The 20,408-nt window shown below is 35.1% G+C and overlaps 1 protein-coding gene across 2 annotated transcripts in view; it reads right to left on the bottom strand.

Annotated features, from left to right (window-relative positions):
* Positions 1–20,408, bottom strand: part of SAMHD1 (SAM and HD domain containing deoxynucleoside triphosphate triphosphohydrolase 1) — a 45,633-nt gene that overhangs the window by 2,247 nt on the left and 22,978 nt on the right. For both annotated transcript variants that reach the window (XM_036229435.1, XM_016148307.2), the window contains exons 7-15: positions 17,033–17,188; positions 16,115–16,215; positions 15,839–15,947; positions 14,916–15,007; positions 13,673–13,788; positions 8,680–8,819; positions 7,430–7,525; positions 3,073–3,177; positions 2,390–2,527 (exon numbers count right to left, since the gene is read on the bottom strand). In XM_036229435.1, the coding sequence (XP_036085328.1) occupies positions 2,390–2,527; positions 3,073–3,177; positions 7,430–7,525; positions 8,680–8,819; positions 13,673–13,788; positions 14,916–15,007; positions 15,839–15,947; positions 16,115–16,215; positions 17,033–17,188 (1,053 nt within the window). The remainder of the gene's footprint in view (positions 1–2,389; positions 2,528–3,072; positions 3,178–7,429; positions 7,526–8,679; positions 8,820–13,672; positions 13,789–14,915; positions 15,008–15,838; positions 15,948–16,114; positions 16,216–17,032; positions 17,189–20,408) is intronic.

The following is a 20,408-nucleotide window of genomic DNA, read 5'->3' as shown; positions in this document are numbered from 1 at the left end:
TATACACATCCTTATCTGAGAGACTGCCTGCCTCTAGACATACTTACTCTTGGGAAATCCCAGATTATACATATGCCCTGTGCTTGGATCAAATCAGAAACAGGACAGTTCTAAGTGGGTAAGAGCCTTCAGAGCAAAACCCGCCAGACCTGTTCTCTTCAAAGATGGTCAGGAGCAGCACACTGCCTGTTTCTCCGACCCTCTCCCTTCATACACCTTCACAGAACACAAACTCTGTCCTGTTTGTCCAGGAGGACAAAGAAGGACTTTGCTGGACCCCTGCTCCTCCCTTGCCTAGCCCCTCTGCAATATATGGCCCCGGTCTACAAGAGGGCAAAAAAAGAGGATGGATAGTACATAACCATAGAACTTAACTAAAACTACAGCTTTGGCCCATCAGCATAGACTCCATGCAAAATGATGGGATGGCCTCAAAGTGAAGTGATACTATGACTTGAAAGCAAAGAGCATAAGAATCAAGACCCTTTAACACCTGACTCTATCCTAAACATTCTTGAATTTGTGGCTAGATTCTCAGGTTATACAAGGGCATAGGATCTTGAAGAGCCTTTATTGCACTAGGAATATGATGTTCGTGGTAGAATACTATGCTCTTCATTGGCCTATTTGCTCTCAGATCCACTCTTTACCCTTCCTCTACTCTACTCTGTATAACAGGAGCTGCTCTTGTAAATTACATTTTCCCAGCTCCCAACCTATTGGCATCTAAATAGGTTTGGCCACTGAGATGTACCAGTAGAAGACTGGAAAAGTGCAGAGAGGAGAGAGGCTTGGGCTTTTCTCCCCCATTCCCTCTGGCACAGGTAGTAGTGGCCATGACTCTTCTGTGGTTCTAGCTTCTGCAGGTGACCCTAGCGCCTGCTTCTGCAGGTGACCCTAGCGCCTGACTCCCATCTCTCACTCTAGAGGTGGGAGCGGCTTCCTGCTGTTGTCTCACTGTCCTCTGCTCGTTTAGCTCTGCCAAAAACTTTGTATGTCATTCCCCATATTAAATTTCTTCTGTTGAACTACACTGGATCTGACTTGATAGAGTTACTAAAAGCACCCATTCAATTGCCATGATACTCATAGTAGGAAGACCAGTCTATCTCAAAGTTAACATTTTTCATCTTCGAATCCATCTCTATTTCTACCAAACATCCTTATTTCTACCTATTCTAATTTTTTTTAATTCTAGTGAATTTTACAAATGTAAACCTAAATATGTCACTCTCCTGCTTAAAATACTCAGTGACTCCCAGTGCTCTTGGCCTACAGGACTATGCATATGCCCCAGACCCCTGCCCTAAACATACCTGATTATCCCAAGTCCTCCATAATCTAGTCTACGTTTGCCATTTAACCTCTCATCACTCAACAATAAAAGTTTTCTACGACAGTCAGCAGGTCTCCTCAGGGTCCCCCCAGACACACACGTCTTGTTCCAGCTGCATGGCTTTCTGTTGCTCCCACCGCCATATATGTCCACATTTCTCTTTGCCACTCGCCCAAACACAATCGACCTTCTGGAACAGGTAGAACCTTCCTTCTCTCAGAAGGTTTTTCCGTCTGCTCTCCCAACTCCGATTCCTGACAGAACTCATCTGGATCGATCATCTGGGGTTGTCATCCTGAGCTACTCGTGCATGTCTGTCTGACCTTTCATTTTTATTTCCTTCATTATCTGAGGCATGGCGGTGGGGAGGGTGGGGAGGCAGCTATGGTGTTGTGAGAGGGAGTCCTAGCTTAGGAAGCAGAATGCTGTTTCCCACCTGTCTGCCAACTATATTCATTTAGTCAATCAATAAAGATCAATTGGTCACTTTCTCTGTGCTAGGCACCTCCTACCTGTAGGTCAATAAGCATAAGCAATCCTTTTAGCAACATTATAGGATTGACAGCTATGTACGGCTTGGCTCCTCTCCCTCACTGTTCTCTTATGCTATAGAACTTAAATAGCTTACATGTTTGGGAATGCTGAATTTGAAATAAGAACTTAGGAAACTTATTATCAGTGGTATGTGGACTCAGGCAAGTAAATTACTCAGTGTTGGTAACCCTTTCTGAAAGATAGGGACATTATGATTCACTCCCAGGGTCACTGAAAGAACTAAATGAAACAATTGGTGAGAACATTATAAATACTAGTCGCAGGCTAGTATTTATTTATAAACTGAATACTCACTCGCAACTGGTATAGGAAGAAATCACTAGTTGACAGATTCGAACATTTTAAAAGGAAAACTTAAATGGAAAAACTTTTTTTTTTCAAAACCATAACCAAATGACTATAATTTAAATGAAAAACTTTGAGGGGGAAGTAAGGATCTCTTGGTTTTTACTTAAGTCTAAAAAATTATGCCAAGGATGTGAATACTAAGCCACCCACCTGAGGCTTGCTGAAGTTCTTGAGTGAGCACCAATTAACGAAATGCTGCCGTGCAGCAAACAAACTCTTTTCATCCGTCTTCTTACAATACACTCGAATCAGCTGCTCTGAAAATTTCTGTGGCAAAAGCTGGGAAACCTTTTGAAAGAAGAAAAGATTCCATTGTCCCCTTGAATTCCCACACGGAGGACAGATCAGCTGTTCCTAACCTCCATTCTTGATGCTATACTAAAAGCACCACATTAGTTTGCTATTTTATCCCAATTGTAATAGAAAGAAAAGAATTCGTGTTAGTTGTCATATTGCAAAATGTCCCACAATTTCCTGCCGATTAATAAGAGACAAAGGTTTTATATAACTATACATAGCCTACGGACTCTCATGCAAAAGATAGGTGAATAAGCACATTTAACTTACATGGCTTCAACCATATAACAGTTCCTTCCCAGTGGATTTTTCACCTATCCTCTAGACCAAAAATGTTTTTATCTATGTTTGGCAAACAGGACAAACTAGATGATCTAGTTTACATAAAGTCAGGTACACTTTAATTTTAAAGATATGCTTCTGTTTTTTTTTAACATTGACTTTAGGACCTAGACTGCAGGTAAAATGCAAATTTACTACAAAGATCTACCAAATGCCATGACAGTACATATATTTTTTTTTACCTAAGTAGTTACCTGATTTTTATTAATCTTGATTGCTTTCCTGGGGTCACTCTTACAATAGAAGTACACGTGATCAATAGGATTCTTGTCTTCCAATCCATAATTCATGTTGATAATCTTAATAAAGACAATAAATAAATGACCACTTACATATTTAATAACAATGAGAACTGAATTCAGGGTTGTAGGGGCACCATGGGAAATGGAGCAGAGCTCTCTAGAGGTTCAGAAGTAAGAGCACTGGTTAGATGGCTCCAAGTGGAATAAAAATGGTACATGACCCAAAAGTCTCTGAAATCTGGGGTGGAGCGTGCTAAGGTATATGTGCTTTCAATGTAAGTAGGATATAAAGTCAATACCTACTATGTGATAGACACCTGCGAAGGCACTTGAGATATAACAAGAAATCTTGATATACTCCCAGCCCCCACAGACCATGTGGCCTGAAATGAGGTTGAACAAATAAATATAAAAGTAATTGTCACAGGATTTGAGATCTTGCTTCTTGGTATATGTTGTCAGTTTGGGCCCAAATCAATACTTATAAAAAATTCTCAAAAAAAAAAAAAAAAAAAAAAAAAGAAAAGAAAGAAAAGAAAAGTAATTATCTAACCACATTTGTCATAAGAGCTATCAAGGAAAAACAAATGGTGCTCTGAAAGTTTGTAACTGGGGAACCAAGTCGTTTGGGGCTTCTGGGGAATGGCTGGAAATGTTTTCCTGGGAAAAAGACTACTAAGAGAAAGAAATATGGCACCTAGAAAAAGTAAGGGGAGACAACTAAAGAAGAGAGGGTAAAGAGTGTGGTGCTCGTTATTTTCTTAAAATGAAAGTCTGTTTAACAGCTGATGGGAAAGTCAAAGACAGGAGAAACTTGATACCATAAGCTTCCACAGAAGTGCTGAGAAGAACGGCTCTGTGGTCACATTGCCCACTGCGGAAGCCCCTAGCCACAGATGACTTTTAAATTTCAAGTCATTAACAATAAATACAATAAAAAAAGACTTAGTTCTTCAGTTGCAGTAGCTGCATTTCAAATGGTCAATAGCCACATGTGGCTAGGGGCTGCCTAAGTGGAAAGTATAGATCTAGAACACTTCCATCATCAGAAAGGTCTGTTGGGCAGCCTTGGTCTAGAACACAAGTAGAAGATAAGAAGAGAAACATTGCCCTACTGTAGCAGAGGGAAGGCTGAACCCAGCTGCAGATGGTGGTGTAGGTTGAGGAAGTTCCTACCTAATGGCCTATATTTTACTCCTGAAATAAGAGCCAAAGTGGGGTTAGTTGCTGAGGGTGAATACAGTTGGGGTTAGGGAACAGTGTTGGAGTTCTAAGAGGAGTGAAGACAGTGGTTTGAAATAGTCATTATGGAGACTGGAGAATTGTACTTAGCCTGCCAGAAAATTAAGGGGGCCCAGCTAAGATTAGTGACCATTAATTGTCATTCAGCCTTATGCTATGTAGATGCAAAGAGAGGCAAGGATGTTGAAGATAACTGCAGAAAATGACTGAATTAATGGATCATAGAATCTAAGTTAGATTTAGAGAGAAATACAGATAGAAGGTCATTAACAAGCTGGAAGAAAGTGAGTAAACAATAAACTGGGGTCCTAATGACCTAAGAACAAGCACAGAAGAAAGAAAGGAGTTTGCAGACAGATATAGGATGCCGGAATTCGCGATTTTAAGAGGGAGGATATTTTCAAATGTTGACAAGGTTCAGAGTTTGATCTGCTGAGAGTGTTGGCTGAAGTAGAGTGGATGAGGTCACTGAGGATGAGGATGAAGAGACCAGAGTGGGCCAGCCATGTGGACTATGGCGTCACTAAGGATAATAGCAGGAACTGAGGTAGACAGGAAGACTCTACACTATAACAAAATCTTCAACGAGATGGCAGTAGCTGCTTTGAGGATGTTAGTCTCAGAGGAATAGAGATCTTGCATAGGATCTTAAAGTGGCACTAGGGAATAACGGAACTGATGAACAGGAAGGTCTCCTGACCCTGAGGAATGTGCATTTCCTGAACAAGCTGCAGGGGAACCAGGTACTCAGGGGACAGCAAGGCTGCAACAAAGACAAAGAGGTCATTAGACAAGAGGCTGAGGCTACAAAGGAGTTTGTTAATTACAAAGTAGAAATTCCAAAGGGCTCTTTGGATAGGTTTGAGAGAAGGGGAGAGGCTGGAAATGAAAGAAGGGGTGAGGGGAAGAGTAACGTGGCAATGATGGTCCAGAAAAGAACATACGGTAAAAGCTTAGCCTGTGAGTGGTGACTGAAGAAAACCAGTTTATGAGGTTTGGTGGCTGTATCATAAGTAGCCTGTGGGAGAAAGGTGCACATTTGAGATTCAGCTCTGGTACAGAAGTGAGTGTGCTGCATCCCTTCGCCTGGGAGGGAGCAATTGCTTAGTCCTCCCCATGATCCCAGGGTCGGTGCTATCATAGGCTTTTCTTCCAGGTGTCACTTCACGTGGGGAGGGACCCAATGCAGCCCTGACATTTTTACACATAAACACTATAAAAATTTTCAGCAATTTCCAGAAGTGACACTAGCTCTTCAGTATTTAGTTCCTTGGCTTTAGAATAGGAATAAAAAGCAATCTCTATTGTCTCTATAATGCACAATTGGAAATTCCTCCCTAAAACAGAGTTGATAAAATGGTTATTTTTCCAGAAGAGCAATGTTATAATAGTTGGAGATCCCAAGGACTCAAGACTTAAAAGTAGCTACAGACCAATAACTATGAATCTTTAATTCTAAATAGTAAAATCAAGTTTTATTGCCCATTAAATGATCATAAAAGTTACCACACACAGTCCTAAAAAAAGACAGGTATGGTAAAATCTATCACATAAATATATTATACTATCAAACTAAAACTGAGATGCTTATACATAATAAACCGCCTAATTGGTCATTTTACTTGTTTTCTCAGAATACAGAAGGGCTTTATCTCTCCTAAAATGGAAAGATTTTTTTTCTGATTATAAAATTCATGTATTGTGTATCAAAAAAAAAAAAAAAAAAGGCTGTAATTTCACCACTCAGGCAGAAACAATGTTAATATTTTACCATTAATATATCCAGAATTTTTTTCAATGTGCTCACTGTATACATACACTCACATATATATATATTTAAAGAAACAAAAATAAAATCATTCAGTGTATACTGCTTTTTAACTTATTACAAATATCTTTCCATGTTAAAAACAAATTTAATGTTTACATTATTGCACTACATTTCCTATTGAGAGACATATATATATTTTTTCTAATTTCACAAAAATTGCTGGGTCAGTTAAAATTGACCCTAGTTTGGTCTCTGGTATCAATTTACCCTCCCATTTTCACGTACCCTTATTATCACACAATCTCATACAACTTTTTGTTCTCACAAGTCTGATAGTCCAAAAAAAAAAAATCTTTCATTACTGTATCAATCTGTCTCTAGGTTAAAAAGAAGGTTAAACTTCTTTTCATGTCTACTGGTCATGTATATGTCATCTTTTCCTATACACGGCCTCTTTAGGTATCTGTGATCCGACATCCGTTAGGAGATTTGAGAGAAAAACCAGATGGGAGGTTGGAGATTGACTAGGAGCTGTGCTGTGTTGAGCTTGATATAGCAAGGGTAGACACCTGAGTGCCAGGGAGAACATTCTGGAGAGAGAAGTCTTTCAGAGTCTCAGGAAGTCAGGATGTGAGATCCCTTTATTCTGATGGAACCTCATCTAATGAAATAGAAAACTGCAGTCTGATCTGCAGATCTGAGACACTATGGCACACAGCCAAGTGAATAGAGAGTGGTTAGGTTCAACAGCAATTTGCTCATTGTATTGCTTGACAAAGAATGGTTATGGAGAGATCACCCATCACTCATAAATGTGTCAAGAAAATAATAAATGAGAGGCCTGTGTTAAAAAAAAATACTTAGGGAGCACAGTCCTGAAATCTCAGAATAGAACTCTGAAAAGTATTTCCTATAAGAAACAAAAGAAAATATGAGAAAGCCATTTGGCATTCTCATTAGGATACAAGAAGACACTACAGCCTCTATGAAAATAGGAGTCAAAAAGTCTTAACTTTTTCTTTTGCGTGTAGGCAATTTCTAAAAATAACTGGCATTTATTATTTTTGTGATAAAAAAATGTTAAAAATTCAATATACACAATGTTCTACTAATCACCTGTCCATAATTCCATTAAAAACATTAACATGTCAAAGAAAATTTAAAAACTAGTTAATGTTGGTTCTCTCTGTGAATTCAAAAGTGATCTTCTTCCTTTAATTTTTCTATTATTTTCCAAATTTTCTATAATGAAATATACACTTTTATACTTAGCATATTATCAGGCAAACTACTTACATCCACTATGAAATCTTCAGCCTTCAGCTCAGTTTCTAGGAGTACTTGTTTAGGTTTGGCTTCAGCAATGTTTCTTGGAATTTTTTTATAGTCTTCCTAGAAAAGACAAAACTTCTCATGTTAGAACCCCAGTTCTTCACCATTATGTGCTTGTGCCATGAAGAGGTTCCCTCTCTGAAAATGGCATTTTAAGAAAAATGAGTAGAGATACACCCTTAACAAATATAGAGCTTCTGCCTATGCCATGCTTTAAAAAACTTTAAAGTATTTATTTAGTTCAATTTATCCAATTTTTATCATTCAAACGTATACGCAATATTAAAATATTAATGAAATATTTTACTTTTTTTTTTTTTTGGTACTAAGTTTTCAATATCTGGTTTGTATTTTACCCTTATGGCACATCTCGACTTGGACTGGTCATATTTCAACTGCTCAATAGTCCCATGTGACCAGTGGCTACGGTATTGGACAGCACAGCTCTATATTTTCCTTCTTTCATTCACAATTTTCTTGCCCTTAACTAAACTAATAGAAAACAGTATGTTATGAAATGGTGCTATGTATGGAAGGATCCTTTATGTTTAAGGTTTGGATCATGTGAGCAACATGAGAAATGTGCCTATGCTATCCTTTAATCAAATCACAATAGGGCAACTTTTATAACAGGATTCTCACATTTAAAAAAAAATGTGGCATTAACCTATTAGTAAAACAAGAGGAAGTAAAGTGTAGCCCAAGGAAGTATTATAAGGTAAGGTGGTTATCAGTATGGCTCATGTCACTGGCTTTCTGGTAAAGAGTAAAATCTTCAATAAGCATGAGAGGAAAACGATACATGAACTGAAAAAAGACATGCATGCACCATTTGGGAAACCCTGATAAACTGTGAAAGACGTTAAGTAGTAGCAGGTCCTCAGAGTCTCAATTAAGCTCATGCTGAAACCTTATTTTGAGGGTCCCTATCATTCCAGGATGAGAGAGTAAAGGTGTGGAGTAAATTAGACTTGGCTTTGAATCCTGGCTCACTACCTGTGCATCTCCAGGCAAGTTATTTAATCTCTTCCCAAGCCTCAGTTTCTTCATCTATAGGACAGACCTAAGAACACTGTATTTATGTAAATGAGATTAAATAAGAATGAATGTAAAAGGCTTAGAACAGAATCCTGGTATTGTGACAGGTTAATGGTTTTTTTCACAAGGACAGAGGACTTTTCACTAATGAGAAGGTGCTTGACGACTCAATTTACCTTATGAATCTTTGTTTTTTCATCTGGCTGAGTCTCACCCACATACTTGTACAGATTACGGTGTTCAATTTTTTCTAAAATCTTTCGTGCTGCTTCCAATTTGGGATCGGTAGAGTATAAAATCTCCAGAAAAATGTTATCTGCCAATTTGATGAAATTTCAGTTACATTGAAATAAAAAACCATAATTTAGAAAGACTCACACATTGCTGTACTTCTAGAGTGATTTTAAGCAGTTTACAAATGTAGGCACACTATGGTTATAACAATGTGAAAATCATTTTTAAAAGACTGAAGTGAAAAAAAACCTTTGTAAAAACTTTCCAGTCAATGTCCTGGATTAGCTTCAAAGTAATCTAGTGAGTGGGAAAGGATAGAGATGAAACAAGACCACCCTGGAGTTGATGATTTGAGGCTGGGTTATGGGTACATAATGTATTAATTTATTGTTATGTTTTGTTTCATTTTTAAAGAGAATGATACTTAGGGAATTACAAAATAATGTCTGTGATCCATTTCAAAAATGGTCCAGTGTCTTAAGGAAGTAAAGGATGAAGCAAAATTGCTAGGTGTTGATAACTGTTGAAGCTAAGCAATATAAATTTCCTTAATAAAAAGTTTTTAAAGTTGCATTCTATGATGATAGTATAAGGTACTTTTTTCCTTCTTTCCTTTTCCTCCTATGTTTTATTTAAACAAATTTCAAATAAAATTCCCTTCACCTAAACTCATCAACTGTTAGTATGTACACTCTCTCTCTGTGTATGCACACACAAATTTTTGAGGAAACCTCTCAAAATTACAGACATCAAGATTTTTTACTCCTAAATACTTCAGCATATATCTCCAAAGAACAAGAACATTTCCCTACATAACCACAATCATGTCAAAAAATTTAACAGTGATATAAAAATATCTAACATATAGTCTACTTTCAAATTTGCTTAATTGTTCCAATAATGTAATTTATGGATTTTTATTGTTGAATAGAGAAACCAATCAGATATTATGGATAACATTAGTTGTCAAGCTTTTTAGTCTCCTTTGATCTAGAACTAGAGTAATTCCCCTGACTTCTTGTTTTTCATGATGTGGACATTTTAGAAAAGTTCAAGTAGTCATTTTGTAAAAGGTCCCACGCTTTAAACTTGTTCAATTGTTTCTTCATCATTAGATTCAGGTTAAACACTGTTGTCAAAACGCAGTCCTAGGGATGTGCCTCACTCACTGCATAGCATCAAGAGTCATATGTGAGCTTTACCATTGTCGGTTATGTTAAGATCCATCTTTTGGTTAAGCTGATCATCTCTAGCTTTCTCTATTATAAATGTATTTTCCTTTAGTAATTAAATAATCTGCAGTGTAATATTTTGGGACTGTAAGATTATCCCAATAAGTTTTCAACCAAAGGTTTAGCACTCATTGATAATCTTTGAATCTAATGTTGCCTTTTATAAAATGAGTTTTATTGAAAAGCCCTTTCTTCGCAAAATAAAATATTAGCAACCTTCTGTCATTCAACTCACTTGTGCATACAGCCTTCTCTATACAATTTATGGTTAACATATTCCTCACCCACTCAGTGATAGTTCCTATGAACAATCTTCCCATTTTTGGTTTTCATTAATTTTTCGTATATTATAATAATTATATATGTTATAAACTGCAATACTGTTTAAAAAACCGAGAAATTTTAATATAAGACTATAGTATTCTAATCTATGCCTTTATCTACCTTATCTGCAATTGAGTTAATGAAATGCTTTCCTCCATTACAGATTCTCACTTCTTGAAAGTCTATCCAATCAGAGATTCATTTTAAAAGGCAACACACTGCAAAGCCTTCCCCAGTCCATTGAAACCAGAGGTGTAATTTCTCCTTCCTTTGAACACCATGAAACTCTACTGATACCTTTCTTATGCTTTTCATCTTATTCTAACAGGCATAATTTTTTTTGGTGGGGGAGGGGGAGAAAGGACTTAGATTTTCATCTCCTTTGGGTAAGTAGACAGAAGAGGGGTTACTAGGTCATAGGATAAATGTGTGGTTATAAGAAAATGTCCAATGTTCTCCAAGTGGCTGTACCATTTGCGTCCCCTCTAGCCATGTATGAGAGTTCTATTTGTTCCACATATATGTTTTCAGAAAAGAGTTATAGAAGAGAAACTGGTTGTCTATTAAATTTCGTGGTTAAAATATCACTCTAAAATAGTGTAAACAACATTTAACTTGGGAGCGAGAAGACTTGGTTTGAGTTTAACTTTGTCATTTATTAGATAAATGACATTTTTTTTTTTTGCTTTCCTTTATTTGGCTTTAGTTTTCTCATTTGAGGAATTTTAAGTAGATGATCCCTTAGGTCCTTTTAAATCTAACATTCTATGATTCCAACTTGATTAAGGAATTTTGGGGTTGTGGCTTGCAGTGGAAGAGAAAGTAGGGCTAACGTACACTTGTTGCTAAGTAATACTGAGGGATAAAGACTAAGGTGAGAAAACAGTCATCTAAGACAGGGTCATAACATTTGCAATGATTAAAATAGCTATATCCAGATAAGCTGAAACAGTCATTAAAAATAGGAATTTAGGGAGCAGAAGGAATAGATAAACTATGGCATATCCATATGATGGACTACTATTTAGCAATAAAAAGGAATGAACTACTGATACATGCAATCTGGATGAACCTCAGATACATAATGCTGAGTGAGAAGCCTGGCACAAGAGTAAACACTGTATGATTCCACTTATAGAAAAGTCCAGAAAAGGCAAACAGTGGTAGCTCCCAGGGGTGCAGTGGGGGACAAGAATTCACTGTGAAGGGGTATGAGGAAGCCTTCTACCAAGAAGATAATGTTCTGTGTCCTGCATTTGTCAAAACTAGCAAATGTACATTTACAATTTGTACATTGATTGAAACCACATGGAAAATTTCTTTACATCAAAAGGAAAATATCTATAAGTACTGAACTTTAATTAATCTGCATGCTGAAGAAGCTAGGGTAAAGTGTACCAATATTTGCAATTTACTTTAACATGCGTTAAAATTAAGATGTATTAAGGCTCACATAGTCCTATTCCTTCAAGGTCATGTAGTTAAGGACAATAAAGATTAAATGACTGCCAAGAATAATATGCAAAAGGAATGGGATTATCCCTGTCTCAAATGATGAAAGCTGGAAAGGCCATATGCTTGTTCTCTCTTATTCTGGCAGATAAAGCACAAAAGTGTGACCTAATCTTTTGTCTGGGATTCTGGACATTTCTATAACATCCAAGTGCATGATGAGGGGACTCATCTCATTGAAAAGGGTGAAAGCCAGTTTGGGTGTTACAGAACCTTTATGGTGAGCGAGAGCTATGTATAGTCATGTGCAGTTAAGATCATATTAAAGTGTATAGTATTTTATGGTTTGTCAGTTAACCCAAAAGTCTACAAAATCTAGAATTCATTTCCTTTCACCAAAATATAGTTCATATATAACATAGGATAAATCGTTAGAACTAATTATGGCTTCTGATAAAAACTGAAGATTCCTTTAAAACACAGCATCACCCGCTTCATTACAAACGAAACTTAAAAATCAATATCCCCAGCTTGCTCAAATTCCTTTACAATCTTTCTTCCATTTCTATCAACATATCAATGGAAAACTAGTTTTCTACTATGATGTTATTAAAACAAAACATAGAAAAAAATTAGATATATATTATCTCGTAACTTTGTCATCAATCCAACCTAGATTAATGAGCAAGAAGCAAACTCACATGTCACATTATAAACCTTAAATATTGATGCACACAGTGTTCTCAGTGCACAAAGAAATTTAATATGGGGAATCGTTATTTCACTTCTAATTTTTGGTTTAGTTATGATTGGAAAATGGCTAAAAAGTTACAAGTTTAAGAGAGACTTTATATTAATTGCCTACATGTATATTTTTAAAGAATGTATAGTTTTTATAAAGTTTTTCCTCTATCATGTTCCTTTCGATTATATTTATAGAAATGTATGCTCTGTCAAATTTAATAATAAAAATTGGGGCTTGTATTTTGTATGTCCCCCCCTCCGCCCCATTTCATTTTCCCAGTAGTTTGTTTTTATCGTAGTTTAGAAATGTATCAGTCTGCGAGGAGTTGGAAATAAACAATGTTGGTTCTTCAAACAGTTTGAGATAAACGGGTTTAGGTTTCATTCTGGCGCTGTGCGGCACGCAGAATCTAGCAGTGAGGGAACAGCAGTAGCACACCAGGCAGGAAGCTGATGCCGAGTGATCTTGCCTGTAGCTCAGGCTGCTCAGCTTCTGTTGTTTTGCTCACTTTCAGAACCTCCAGCCTTTCCGCTGATTCTGTAAGCCATGTGGTTGCTATCTCACTTTATTTTTAGTTAAACAGAGTCAGTTTCATGATCTGCAACTAAGAGCTCTAGCTGCCATATACATTTTGGTCTACTTCTCTTGCTTTACTGATCTTTATTTCTCAGTCTATACTTTCCCACACTAAAGAACCACCTTCACCTCTCTTCCTTCCCACCCTAAGCTGCAGATTTTGTTTCTGCTGAAGTGTGAAGAAATGTTCCTGGTATCCTGCGTTTTGAAACAAAAATAATGATAAAAGGGCAAGTCAGGTTTTTGGTATTAGTCTGCTGTTAATCCAGCTGTGTTATAAGTTAAATAATAGTAAATATTGAGTACTTATGGGCCAAATACTATACTAGATGCTATCCCTCATTTAAGCATCACAACATAACTATATGTTAGGTATCATTACTACCATTTTACAGATGAGGAAACTAAGGTTCAGAGAGGTTAAATAACTTTATTAAAGCTATCTTGTTAGTAAAAGCAGAGATAAAACTCAAATCTTGAAGTATATAATCACTTGAAGAGCTAAAATCCATTGGAATGTTTGAGGAACAAAAGAACCCATCTGCACTCCAGGGACAGCTTATACTTTATCTGAAATAGACCACTATATTACCTTTTGGTTCTTACCTGTTAGTTTAGTGAAGGCTTCCATGTCATCAATTGCTGTAGAAATGCGATACTTTTTTCCTCCAGCACCTATAATCTCTATGTAGGGGTCTGCTTTGAGAAAAGCATCTGTAATCCTAAAAATCATTTTATAAAAATTTATGCTTATGAGAAATTTTAAATATGTGCTATAGTCTTTGTTTAAAGTTACAAAAACCTACTTTAGGGAAATAAAATCTTGGGACACAATATTCTAAAGACAACTGCTTCTCGATTATACTAGGTAAAGGTGCAGTGATTTGTGAGCTACCTGTTTACTGTGTTCCAGGAATTATGACAGGCTTTAGATATCTTGTCTTATTTCCTGTTTCTACCAGTAAAATTGGTAGAAATTTGCACTCAAAGTCAATTTTACAGATGCAGAAATTAAGTAAATTTTTATTTTACCTAGTTAGGAAGAAGCAATACCAGGCTGAACCTAAATCTTTCTGACTCTCCAAATTAAAAACAAACAAAAACTACAAAAAAATCCTCCTATCAAAGTAACAATCATATAAATAGGAGAATGTATTCTAATTAGTCAGCTCATGACAAAAGATGGGTAAATAATAGAAAAAGAGATAGATTTCCTCAACACAAATGTAAACATGAACATGAAAGGCTTATAATAAAACAATTAAAATCTGTTTTAGAGACATGGTGATAATTTGACTCATACTCAACTTTTGATAATTCCTCTTGGGGTCTCTGAGTCACCAGCGACTTGACTATACTTTTCTGTAATAGTTCTGACTGGATCAGGGAGAAGAGGTAAAATTCCTATTGATTTTACTACTTGATACTAATTTTGATAAATAATTGACAGGGTAAGAACAGAGATTAATCTTAATCCTTAAAATTAATGTTTTTCATTAATTTCAAAATGTCAATTATCTATGTCCTATCACTCATCTTAATGACTAATATCTGGTACATAAGCAATTGCCTATGCAGAGGTCCTAGGCCATTCCAGCATTGCCTTTTCATGTCTAGCCTAAGTCAGCTCTTCTGGCCTTCATCCATCCCTTTTATCTATTTTCTTCCTCTTTCTCCGACTAAGTTTACTTTATGGTGGTTTTTGTTTTATTTGTGTAAGGAAACTGTTTTGGATTTATTCACTTAAAATTCACTATAATTTATCTAAAAAATCTCCAACTTGATCCACGTATGATACTCTAGCAAAGCATGGAAATTTTTATAGGGATGTAACAATTGAATTTCTTACATTGTGTCAATGATGTTGCCAACTTTGTGTTGATAAGCTCTCCGGTGTAAAGAGCTGCGGGTATGAAACATGTCATACAGATTCCCAGCCTCCTGCAGGAAAACGTGAAATAAATATTAGTGTAGGATCAGATGGCGTTACCCTTGTTAATGGACAAGTATATAAGACAAGGAGAAGGGACAGTGGCAGAAAGAAAGGCTATGCCCGAGGGCCACTTCATTAAAATGCCTGAGCACACTAAAAAACCAGCCAGGCATATTAGTAAAACTATTCATTGCTTTGCAACTTTCAGTCTTAGTAAACCAAAATCTGTTGAGTGTTTAACTCTGTGGCAGGTTCTGTTTTATGAATCTTAAATATATATTTTAATCTTCTCAATAACTCTAAACGTTAGGTATTACTATTCTAATATTCTTCATTCTCAAAAGAAATACTTTCTGTACTATAATACTATACCACTCCTTAGTTACATGACTCTAATCTAGCAGGAACTAATGATTTTAGTATTTGAACTATTCTAAAACACTAATATAGTGATTAAGGATGAGACTTGTGTCAAACTTTCTGAGTCGAAATTCCAGTTCTGCCATTTATTAATTGCATGTATTCTCTGTGCTTCAATTTGCTCATGTGTTAAGGGGGCAATAATAGTATCTATGTCATAAGGTTGTGAGAATTGAGTTAATCTGTCTAAAGCACTTAAAACAGTGCCTAGTACAACACTCAATAAATATCCATTGTAGTTTTATTATTTAACAATGCAATAGAATTAGAAAGAACCTTAAAATACTTAAACGTTGAGCATGAAATAGAGATGAACAATTTACCAGGTACTGATTTTTCCAAATTATTCAATGGTTATCTCTAGATTTCAAACTAGGAATTGACTATGACTTCACTGATGTTCCTCTGACATAGCTTACCTTTTCTCTACTACAAATATGCATCTTCGTTTCTACTTTACAGACACGGGCAAACATAATAAAGCGTTTGTAATCAAAATTATTTTGGATACCAAGATGATGGCAGTCCCTAGAAAGATTCCAAAGCAGAGAGATAAAATTTTTCAACAAGAAAAGTGTAACTTAAATACTAATACTAATATAAAGATTTTATTTTTGTTTGCTTAAAAAAAAAATTGCATGTATTTAAAATACACAAGGATTTTAACCAAATTTTCTGAAGTGTTTAGTGCATACCTGGCAAAATAATCCCATTTGTCCACATCGATGCCATTTCTTTTATTGGCCACTATTTCATAAAGGAAACTTTTTTCTTCAGGACGCCCTTTGTATGGCCACTAGAAGACAAGACAATCCTCTAAAAGTTTTAGGATAGAAATCAAATCTATTTATAAGCAAAGCAAAGCAATTGTATTAATCTGAATGTTATAAACAGATACTTGAACGGGAATGTAAGGTAAGTTAGAAGGTTCTATTCTTTCCTTCTTCCATTTAATTCCTATATTAGTAGAAAAGGGAAAAGAAATGCTAAGGTATGTGATATCTTGCTAATACTAAACCTTTTTGTGCCATTGAAAAGATCCTAACTCTACTACATTTCCTATAACTGATGAGCTTTGTTTTCCTGGTTTAAAAGTTTTCAAAAATATAATATCCAATTATGAACTGGAATGTTTCTTATATGCTAATGCTTGAATTTGAATGTGAAATTATTTTTTGATTTCTTTTTTTTATAATAAAAAAAGATCAAAAAGGAAACAAAACAGATTTTCCTCTGAACTAATTCAACTTTTTTCTAGGTCTTCATATATCTAAATATTTCAAATATGTTAATTTTAATGGATAAATAAGACACACAATTTTACATTTTCCAAAAGTTACTTCAGGTTTCTATATAAAATATTGATACATATTCATTATAAAATATTTATATATGTATTTTAATTTGGGGGATAACTTCTAATGAACTCAGTTAAGAAGTGGAAAAAAATATATAAGCCTTTCATTTTTTGCATTAATCAGCAGAAATATACAACATATATTATCATCTAGTCCCTCTAAAATACCCAAATATCTCTCTTCAAATAGCTCTGAAGGAATCAAGACCAGATAAAAAGCATGAGTCACTTCAAATTAAATTGTACACAAACTTACCGAATCATCTTTGCTTGGTGATTCAAGTGGTCCTTTAATTTGCTCCTTGATAAAGCAAATATCTTCTTCAGGGATGAGACCATACTGTTCCATGACAGTTCTGAGTCCATTAGAATTAATTAGGTGCTCGAACATATCAACTGAGCCCTGTTCGTGCTGGGAAAAGTCAGTGTAATATGGTCTGTTATAAACTCTAGTCCATAGGGACTCTGGATTACCCAAATTACTCTTGATTCCAGATAATTCAGAGATTAGGTTCTACTGCATGTTAATTATCTAGTTTCCAACTACAGTCTTGCAGATATTTTAAAACCTGTCAAGGTAGTATTATAGCCAATGACGTTTATCTGAGGCATGATTGTTGCTAATTAAAGCCTGTCAGATTTGTCTATATTTTACTAGTCTATAAACTTTTTACAAACCATGTTCATTATTTTATATATTTAATGAGATATGATCATTCACAGTACAGAAGTACTGTACAGTACAGTAGAGAAGAATATTACAAGGCCATACGGGCAGAGTCCCATAACAAAGATCACCATAAAATTCAGTACTATTGTTTAATCAGCCTTGAAATGTGAAGTTTTAAGCTCTGTTAGCACTTCCATCTACTGGTGGAAAGGGGTAACTGCAAGCTTGCCAGTAAAAAGTGTTTAGAGCTCTGAAATCAAGATTTGGGTGAGAATCTCAAATCGGCCTTATTTAATTCAGCTGTTTCTACTCATTCATAATCATTGTAAAGATAAAATGACTCCCTGGAGACATCTATCCTATCACAATTAATACCAAAAACTGACCTAAAATGAAAACAAAAACCTGAATGGTTCTACAACCATTTTTTTTTTAAATTGAAGCAATAAAACATATTAATAATTATAAAGGGGAAAAATAGTAAGTTTATAATGAAAAAATTTGACAGACATTGCCTTAAACAAGCGATCAAAGTTCATATCACCAGTAATGGCCAAACGGATTTTATGTGCCTCTGAAGTGATTCACTGAGGGCACAACATGGCATTCTGCTGAAAATGTCTAGTTTCACACTAAGAGGAAACAAAAAGCTCAAATCAAGGGGCATTCCACAAAATAACTCATCTGTACTCTTCTAAAAATGACTAAAGAATTGTTCCAGATCAAAAGAGACTAAAGAGAAAGGGCAACTAGGTGCAATGTAGGTATAAATCAGGGGAAGAAAAAGTTTCCCTCCCCTTTTTCTATATGCACAAATTGGTGAAATCTGAAAGAAAAGTCTTTAAATTAGATAATAGTACTGCATCAACATTAAAATCCTGATTTTGATAATTGTACTGAGGTTATGTAAGAGAATATTCTCGATTTTAGGAAACCCACTGAGGTATTTATTTATGAATGGGTATCTCTAGACTTTACTTTCAAATAGTTTAGGAAAAAATGTATGTATACAGAAAAATTTAAGTTCCACAAAGATAGCATGGACAATAACAACTAAAATCATAAGCAACTTAACAAGTAAATAGAACAAAAGATGTCTAAGACCTTTATGGAGAAAATTATAAAATTTATAATAGAATAGCAAAGGAAATCAAAACTATAATGAGATATCACCTCATACCTGTCAGAATGGCTATGTCGAAAAGACAAGAAATAACAAGTGTTAGAGAGGATATGGAGAAAAGGGAAACCCTGTCACGGTTGGTGGAAATGTAATTGTTGCAGACACTATGAAAAATGATATTGAATTTCCTTTAAAAATTAAATAGAAGTACCACAAGATCCAGCAATTCTAATTCTGGGTATTTATCCAAAAAATAAAAAAATAAAAATAAAAACACTAATTTGAAAAGATATATGCACCCCTATCTTCATTGCAACATTATTTACAATAGCCAAGATATGGAAGCAACTTGTGCCCATAGATAGACAAATTGATAAAGAAGATGTGGTCTATATGCCATGAAATATTATTCAGCCATAAAAAAAAAATCTTGCCAATTGTGACAACCTTAACGATATTATGCTAAGTGAAATATCAAGCAGAGAAACACAAATACGTATGGTTTCATTTATATGTGGAATCTAAAAAACAAAACAAAACCAGACTCACAGGAGAACAGACTGGTGGCTGCGAGAGGGAAGGAGGGCTGAGGGGGTGGGCAAAATAGGTGAAGGGCATCAAGAGGTATGAAGTTCCAGTTATAAAATAAGTAAGTCATGGGGATGTAATGCACAGCACAGGGAATGTAGGTCAATAATACTGTATTAACTTAGTACGTCGACAGATAGTAAATGTACCTATTGTGATGATCACTTCAAAATGTATAGACATAGAATCACTATGTTGTACACCTGAAACTAATATAATATTGTATGCCAATTATACTTTAATTTTAAAAAGGGTTTAAAAAAGAGCAGAGGGCTAAAGATATTCAATAAAAGAACAATGCGTGAACAGTTGTCTTGCCAACTATCAAGACTATAAAGTAATAATAATTAAGAAAGTATGGAATAGAACAGAATCCAGAAAAGTTCATGATATATAAAATTAATAAATGTTGGGGTTAGTATTATAGATCAGTGAGGAAAGGGCAAACTATTCAATAAACAGTTATCTACCATAAAAAAAAAAAAAAAGTCGACTGCTGGATACGTCTGGTTTTGCCTACCTTTAGCCTCTTATTGCAGAGAGGCAAAAACTAGGTTTAGATCTGCTAATAAAAACATTTTATGCTTTGTCAGTAAAAGACATGTGTTTCTAAAGGTCATAAAATATTCTTAAATCTGCCAACCTAAAAAATGCTGATTACATACTTTTATTTGTTACTAGAAATTAAGGTTCTAAGGGTTATAATCTAATTAATATAGAAGGAAATAATATGTGTTTTCAGGGAAGGAAGGCACAAGGTATGGAAATACATTTTTGAAGGAATTTTAAAAAAGTGATTTCTCTTAAAATAAGGTTGGTTATTTCTAAATGAGCATAAAAAGACAAACTAAGAGTGATCAAGAAAGTTGTAGAAGGCTTGTGGGAAAGGGCTCCTAAAAAAAGGCATTTTATGTATGATCAAGCTGAATAAGATTAAAATAAATTTAATAGAGTAAGTTAACTTAAATATCAAAAGTAAGCTGATACAAAATTAGAGTTGGATTTTCTCACTTGCTAAATAGGAGAAGGTTTCTTAGACTATTGGTCTGCTATTGACATGAAAAAGTTTTCTGCCTACAGAACAGAGATTCTGTGTTTTATCAAAATAATTTTGTGGTTTATGTTGTCTAAATCAGGCCCTTGGTTACTTAAGAAAACCGAATCTCCACAATAGTAAGAACTAAGTGTCGTTAATAATTATATACATTTCTGCATTGATGTTTAAAGTTTTCTATTGTCACTCTGAGTAAA

The sequence above is a fragment of the Rousettus aegyptiacus genome, unplaced genomic scaffold (assembly GCF_014176215.1).
Source record: "Rousettus aegyptiacus isolate mRouAeg1 unplaced genomic scaffold, mRouAeg1.p scaffold_m13_p_12, whole genome shotgun sequence".
Taxonomy (NCBI): domain Eukaryota; kingdom Metazoa; phylum Chordata; class Mammalia; order Chiroptera; family Pteropodidae; genus Rousettus; species Rousettus aegyptiacus.
Note: the sequence above shows the minus strand (reverse complement) of the source record. Positions and strands in the feature narration are given on the sequence as shown.